Source organism: Cervus canadensis, chromosome 3 (assembly GCF_019320065.1).
Source record: "Cervus canadensis isolate Bull #8, Minnesota chromosome 3, ASM1932006v1, whole genome shotgun sequence".
Classification (NCBI taxonomy): Eukaryota; Metazoa; Chordata; class Mammalia; order Artiodactyla; family Cervidae; genus Cervus; species Cervus canadensis.
The window spans coordinates 109,895,355-109,903,490 of record NC_057388.1 but is presented as its reverse complement, the minus strand read 5'-3'; the positions used below and the strand labels follow the sequence as shown (position 1 = coordinate 109,903,490).

Here is an 8,136-nt window from a genome sequence, read left to right as displayed (position 1 = left end):
TGGGGCCCTCGGCTCTCTCCTCTGACGCGCGGCGCCTTCCTCTGACGTCAAGCCCCGCCCCCCGCCCCGCCCCGGCCCGCGAGGCGCCAGCCCTCGGCAGACCGAGCGGCTTTTCCTCAGGCGGTGGTTGAGACGGCGGCTGTGGCAGCAGCCGGGGTTGTGGTCACCGTCAGTGTAGCGGTCGACTGCCCGCCCACTCCCGTCCCGGCCGGCGGGGCGGCCGTCCAGCCCGTCGAGCCGGTAGGCGATGGTGCGGCGGAGCGCGCGGGCGGCGAGGCGGCGGGCATGAAGGAGGATGGAAGGGCAGGACGAGGTGTCGGCGCGGGAGCAGCACTTCCACAGCCAAGTGCGGGAGTCCACGGTGAGCGCCCTCCGCCCGCCTCGTCGGCCTCTCCCCGCCTCCGCCCACCTTTCCTCCCTTGCCCTCCCCTCCTCCCTCAGGGTCCCCGCGGCGCGCCTCTTCCCCGGGCTCTGTCCCCCCCGGTTCCTAACCGCTCCCTATCCTGGCGCGGTTCCGTCTAGTCACCTGTCCGCCCCCGGGAGTGCTTCGGTGCCACCTGCGTCCTGCTCGCCCCGGGCTCGTCTTGGGCCGGTCACCCTCCCGGCGGTGGACCACGGCCCCGCAGCCCACCCCGCAGCCGTGGCCCGCACCCCCGTGGCCCGGCTCCCCTATAGCCCGGCTCTCCCGTGGCCCGGCACGGTAGGCAAGTGTGCGGTCGGGTACCCGGCAGGACCTGGGTGGCCCTCGCAGGCGCCGGGCAAGGGCCGAGCTTGGTCTCCTAGCCCTGCCCAGGAGCGAACCTCCGCAGCCCGGCCGGGTTCCCTCTTCCTGGTTAGCACACACCTTTCCGAAACCTGACGTTTGGGTGTGAAGACCCAAGGTCGATGGGATTGAGGGCCCCGAGCAGAAGTCCTTTGTGCCCTGGAAGCAGCATCTGAAGGGAGTTGTTGGTCCCCTGTCCTTCTGTGCTGCTACCAGGGGTCGGGAAACAGGCTTGGCCTTAGCAACCTACTTTGATGTTTTCACCTTTTCCTGTTTGCACTGGAGCACGTTATGGTTGTGTGTTTTTGTGTTTTCATAACAATGTAAAATATGTAATTTCGGGGGTATTTGTGTTTACCTCTTCTTTCTTCTAACTACTTTCTCTCAAACTCAGTCAGTCTCTTGGTTTTAGGTGGAAAATGCTGGTTGAGAATTGCCTAGTTTGTGTAGTTACTGATCTAGAAAATTGAGAACACTCTGCCAAGTCATACCTTGGAATAAAGAAATAAAACGTCTGAACTGGTGGACTCTGATACAGCATATTTAGTTTGTGACTTGAAGCTGAAATAAACAGAAGTACATAATCATCCATGCCCAGCCTGAAGCACTTTAAACACACTGTTGTAGTCCTGAACACAGACTGAGAAACAATATGGCTAGCATCCCAGAGGTTCATCCGGTTTCTCTGGTTCCTCTGTTCCACCAAGAGGAACCACTGTCCTGGCTTTAACAGATGAGCTTAGTTTTGAACTTAACATACATGGAACCTTATGGTATGCACTGTTCTGTGTCTGATTTCTTTCACTCATCAGCATTTGTGAAATTCCTCTATCTTGTATGTGGTTGTAATTCATCCATAATGCTGTAGTTGTGTGAGTCTAGCACAGTTTATTTTTATTTTACTGTTGGTGGGTGCTTCAGTTGTTTTCAGGTTCTGTTTACCAGTATTCTTGTACATGGCTTTTGGTGAATGTGTGTATGCATTTGTTAGGTCTGTACTTAAGAATGGAACTTTCAGATTATAGGTTGTGGGTTTGTTCATCGTTAGTAGATACTTTTAAGTAGTTTGCCAAAGTGGGTTGTACCAATTTACACTTCCACTGGCACTGTAGGAGAGGTGTGATTTGCTTCTCATCTGTACAAATACTTAGCATTAAAAAAAAAATTTAACCATTCTGATAAGTGTCATGGTATTTATTGCACAAAAGATTTTATTTTCATTTCCCTGATGATAAGAATTTGAGCATCTTTTCATATTTTTTTTGGCCATTTGGAAATCTTTTGTGAAGAGTCTTCAGGTTTTTTCCCCATTTTTAAACGTGTTTATGTTTTTAATCGCGATTTGCAAGAGTTCTTTGTGTTTTCTGGATATTATCCTTTAGTTATATATATGTATAGGTTATATAGTAAGTCTTTTTTTCTTTCAGTGGATTCCTTTTCACTTAATGATATCTTATGAGCAGACATTCTTAATTTTAATATAGTTCACTTTATCAGAATTTTTTCTTTTATGAGTAGTGATTTTTTTATGTCCTGTTTGAAAAAATCTTTGGTTACTCCAAGGTTATGAAGATGTTCTCTTGTGCTTTTCTCTAAATGCTGTATTGATTTACTCCTCCTATCATCTGGCCACCTGATGCAAAGAGCTGACTCATTGGAGGGGACCCTGATACTGGGAAAAATATAAAGCAAAAGAAGAAGGGGGCGGCAGAGGATGAGTTGGTTGGATGACATCACTGACTCAAGGGACATGAGTTTGAGTAAACTCCGGGAGATAGTGAAGGACAGGGGAGTCTGGCATGCTGCAGTCCCATCATGGGGTTGCGAACAGTAGAACGCAACTCAGCAACTGAACAACAACTACTTTCTATTTAAACCTACAGTTCATCTGGGATTTATTTTTTGTGTATGTTATAAAGTAGGACTTGTATTTTATTTTCTCACTTAGATGTCCAATTGCTTCAGCAGTATTTATGACCTTAGTCACAAATTGGAAGTCACTCAGTCGTGTCCAACTCTTTTCGACCCCATGGACTGTAGCCTGCCAGGCTCCTTTGTCCATAGAGTTCTCCAGGCAGGAATAATGCAGTGGGTTGCCATTCTCTTCTCTAGGGGATCTTCCCAACTCAGGGACTGAACCTAGGTCTCCTGCATTGCAGGCAGATTCTTTATCATCTGAATCACCCGGGAAGCCCGATCACAAGTAACTGTATATTTGTGGGATTTAATTCAAACTCCATGCAGTTCCATTGGTCTGTTTTGGCTGTATTTTAGATTAATCAGATATTCTTTTATTTGGATTGAGAAAAGTACCCATATTTTAGTAGCCAGGAGCTTTATTTTTTTTTTGTCCACTATCCTAGAAACAAGTCAGTTTTGACACTGATTCTAGAATTCCTTAGTTCTGCTCCTCCTCACCCCTACCTCTCCTGGCCCAGGACCCTTGGATGGTAGATATACTCTGTTGCTGCAGAACCAGTGCAGACAGTGACCAAGCTTAGTGAATTTCCAGTCTTTGGCTTTCCTTTCTTGAAGTATTCATATTTAGAGTGAGTATAAATGCTTGATTTTCTCCAGGACTTGTCACCAATTTTTTTTTTCATTTATTTTTAAAAGTAGATTTGTTTTTGAAGTCTGTGAGTTTGTTTCTGTTTTGTAAATAAGTTCATTTGTATCTTTTTTTTTTAAAGATTCCGCATATAAGTGAAATATGATATTTTTCTTTCTCCTTCTGACTTCAATTAGTATGATAATCTCTAGGTCCATCTATGTTGCTGCATATGGCATTATTTCATTCTTTTTTATGGCTGAGTAGTATTCCACTGTGGAGGAGGCAATGGCAACCCACTCCAGTATTCTTGCCTGGAGAATCCCAGGGACAGGGGAGCCTGGTGGATTGCCGTCTGTGGGGTCACACAGAGTTGGACATGACTGAAGCGACTTAGCAGCAGCAGCGGTATTCCACTGTATGTATATACCACATTTTCTTTATTCATTCCCCTGTTGATGGATATCTAGGTTGCTTCCATGTCTTTGTTATTGCAGATAGTGCTGCAGTGAACATTGGGGTTCATGTGTCTTTTCAAACTGATTTTCTTTGGATATATGCCTAGCAATGGAATTGCTGGATCATATGGTACTGTTACCTTTAGTTTTTAAGGAACCTCCATACTGCTCTTCATAGTGGTCACACCAGTTTACATACCCACCAGCAGTGTAGGAGGGTGCCGTTTTCTCCGCACCTTCTCCAGCATTTACTGTTTGCGAATTTTCTGATGAGGGTCATTCTGACCAGTGTGAGGTGGTGCCTAAATGTAGTTTTGATGTACATTTCTCTAATAATCAGTGATATTGAGCATCTTATAATGTGCTTTTTGGCCATCTGTATGTCTTCTTGGGAGAAATGTCTATTTAGATCTTCTGCCCATCTTTTGGAGAAGGAAATGGCAACCCACTCCAGTATTCTTGCCTGGAGAATCCCACGTACAGATTAGCCTGACAGGCTATAGTCCATAGGGTTGCAAAGAGTCAGACATGACTGAGCAACTGAGCACACCCATTTTTAGATTGGGTTGTTTGCTCTTTTGATATAGAGCTCCATGAGTTCTTTGTACATTTTGGAGATTAATCCCTTGTCCCTTGCTTCATTTGCAGACATTTTCTCCCATTCTGTGGGTTGTCTTTTCATTTTGTTTATGGTTTCCTTTGCTGTGTAAAAGCTTTTAAGTTTAAGTCTCATTTGTTTGTTTTTATTACTCTAGGAGGTGGATACAAAAAGATATTGCTGCGATTTATGTCAGAGAGTGTTCTGTCTATGTTTTCTTTTAATAGTTTTATAGTATCAGCCTTATTATATATAGCCCTTTAATCCGTTTGAGTTTATTTTGTGTATGGTGTTAGAGAATATTCTAATTTCATTCCTCTTTATTTTAGATTCTTGCCTCTTCTGTCATAGATTAACTGACCATAGATGCATAAATTTATTTCTGGGCCTTCTGTTATATTCCATTGGTCTATAGTTCTGTTTTTTGTGCCAGTACCATATTGTTTTGATTCCTGTAGCTTTGTAGTATAATTTGAAGTCAAGGAGTCTGATTGCTCCAGCTCCATTTTCCTTTCTCAGGAATGCTTTGGCTATTGGGGGTCTTGTGTTAGCATACAAATAAAAAAATTTTTTGTTCTAGTTCTTTGAAAAACAAAATTGGTAATTTGATGGGGATTGCATTGAATCTGTAGATTGCCTTGGGTAGAATAGTCATTTTGATAGTATTGATTCTTCCAATTTAAGAACATGGTATATCTTTCCATCTGTGTCATCTTTGATGTCTTTCATCAGTGTCTTATAGTTTTCAGAGTACAGGTGTTTTGCCTCCTTAGGTAGGTTTATTCCCAAGTGTTTAATTCTCATTTCTATCTTTTGTTGTTAATGTATAGGAATGCAAGAGATTTCTGTGTATTAACTGGAAATATAGTAATTTATCTTTTGTTACCTGAACATTATTGACTGGAGATGTATTGATAGGTTTTTAGAGAGTGATATAATTAACATTGGAGAAGGAATAGGCTACCCACTCCAGTATTCTGGCCTGGAGAATTCCATGGACTGTATAGTCCATGGGGTTGTAAAGAGTCGGACACGAATGGTTGACTTACACACACACACACACACACACACACAATTAACATCACTGTGCAAAGTTGTTGGAGCTGAAAATTAATCAAGAGTTCATTATACAACTTAATGATTGTCATTATCATTCACATTTGGCTTTGTTAGGTTTTTGTTCCAACCATGTGTTTAACGTAAAATTTTCAAAAATGACGCACTGCAAAATTTTGAGTGAAGAATTTTTCAGTGAATTTTATGCATATATTTTCTCTGATTGTTCAAGCAATATATATACTAGTGCCTCAGAAGATGATCATTCTTCAGAGTTTAGTTCTGATTCAGACGAAGTGAATGTTGGATGAACAAAAAGACAGAAAACCTTAGTGATTGATTCTGATATGGAAAGTGAAAATGAGATTCATGATGATGGAGAGAATGAGCCTTTGCTTCTATAGAATTGTGAATTAAAGACAACATTTCATGAAAGTTAGAAGACTTTACAGGTGTGTCAGGTATAACTATTGATTGTAATAACCTGCAAAGTGTTAGTGAAATAACAGAATTTTTGACTGGCCAAAAGAAAAATTGCCGGCCACAGGCATTAGTTTCTGCAAAAATCCCCTGGCCAGTAATGGGTTAATTTTGTATCCTGCAACTTCACTAATTCATTGATGAACTCTAGCAGTTTTCTGGCAGCATCTTTATGATTTTCTATGTATAATATCATGTCATCTGCAAATAGTGACAGTTTTACTTCTTTTCCACTTTGGATTCCTGTTAGTTTTCTCCTACTGCCATGGTGCCAGTTCTTTAAATTATTCAATTTTTTTTGTTTTGCCAAAAAGATAAAATACATATAACTTACAGTTCACCATTTTTAAGTGTGCTGTTCAGTGACACTGAAGACATTTGCATTGTTGGAATCACCACCATCCCTCTCCAGAACTTTATCGTCATTCCAAACTGAAACTGTCCCCTTTGATCAGAAACTCCTGGTTCCTCTCTCCTTCCAGCATCCGGTAACCACCATTCTACTTTCTGTCTTTCTGAATTTTACTATTCCAGGTAACTCATGTAAGTGGAGTCGTACAATATTTGTCCTTTTATTTCTGGCTTATTTCACTTAGCATGATGTTTTCAGGTTTCATTCATGTTGAGGGATGTGTCAGAATTTCCTTCCTTTCTAAGGCTGGATAAAATTCCATTGTGTGTACAAACCTTGTTTTGATTATCCGTTCATCCATCAGGGGACATTTGGGTTGTTTTCTGGCTACCGTGAATAATGCTGCTATGAACATGGGTGTATGAATATTTGTTCCAGGCCTTGCTTTCAATTCTTTTAGGTACTTACCCAGAATTTGAATTTCTGGATCTCATGGTAATCCTATGTTTCATTTTTTGAGGAGTGCCATGTTTTCCACAGCGGCTGAACCATTTTACATTCCTAGCAGTAATATGCCAGTGTTTCAGTTTCTCTGTATCTTCACTAACACATGTTGTTTCTGTTTTTTTTAAAAGTAATAGTTATCCTACTAGGTGTGCAGTGCTATTTCATTATGCTTTTGATTTGTGTTTCCCTGATGGTTAGTGATGTTGAGCATTATTTCATGTGCTTTTGGACACTTGTATATTTTCTTTGAAGAGATGTCTATCTAAAGTCCTTTGCCCATTTTTGAATTGGGTTATTTTGTTGTTGAGTTTTAGGAGTTCTTTATATTTTTTGGATATTAATCCCTTTGTGATTTGAAAATGTTTTCTTCCATTCCATGGGTTGCCTTTTTACTCTATTTATAGTGTTCTTTGGTGGACTAAAGTTTTAAATTTTGTTGAAGCCCTGTTTATTTATTTATTTATTTGTCATTGTTGCCTGTAGTTTTGGTGTTCTAGCCAAGAAATTATTGCCAAATCCAGTGCTATGAAGATTTTCCCTTATGTTTTCTTCTAAGAGTTGTATAGTTTTAACTGACATTTTTGAGCTCTTTGATCCACTTTGAGTTAGTTTTTTGTATGTGGTATAGTATTTAATTTTTAAAAGCTCATGTAATAATCTTACTTTAGTATTATGAATTTGTAATATTATGAATATCTCAGAGTTCTCTTGTCAGTTACTAAAATGGTCACATTTAGCTGCTACTATGAGGTAATAATGATCCATTTCCTTTCTTCTTTTTGCTGTCTTTTTATTTCCTTTTTCTTTTGGACCTCAGGTGCACAGAATTAGATTAATCTTTTAAAACATGTGTTTATTTATTTTTGGCTGTGCTGCGTGTTTTTTGCTGCAAAGCCGTTTCTCTAGTTGGGGAGCGTGGGGGCTACTCTAGCTGCGGTGCAAGTCTTCTCATTGCAGTGGTTCTCTTGCTGCAGATCACAGGCTCTAGGGTGCACAGGCTTCAGTAGTTGCCGCTGGGGGCTCAGTAGTTGCAGTTCCTTGGGTCTAGAGCACAGGCTCAATAGTTGTGGCACACACAGGCTTAGTTGCCCTGAGGCATGTGGGATCCTCTTGGATCAGGAATCAAACCTGTGTCTCCCGCTTTGGCAGGTGTATTCTTTACTACCGAGCCACCAGGAAAGCCCTACGACTGTACCTCTTAATAGATCATATCTAGAAGGAAAAGCCCCTGGAATAGGAAATGGCAAACCACTCCAATATTCTTCCCTGGAAAATTCCATGGATAGATGAGCCTGGCAGGCTACAATCCATGGAGTAGCAAAGAGTTGGACACGACTGAGCAACTGAGCACACAAAGTGAAAAAAGCTTTGAGT

The 8,136-nt window shown here is 41.5% G+C and overlaps 1 protein-coding gene across 2 annotated transcripts in view; it reads left to right on the top strand.

The window, feature by feature from the left end:
• The first annotated feature begins 58 nt into the window (after window positions 1-58).
• LMBR1 (limb development membrane protein 1) overlaps window positions 59-8,136 on the top strand; it is a 132,026-nt gene continuing 123,948 nt past the window's right edge. For both annotated transcript variants that reach the window (XM_043463981.1, XM_043463977.1), the window contains exon 1: window positions 59-361. In XM_043463981.1, the coding sequence (XP_043319916.1) occupies window positions 286-361 (76 nt within the window). In that variant the 5' untranslated portion in view covers window positions 59-285. The remainder of the gene's footprint in view (window positions 362-8,136) is intronic.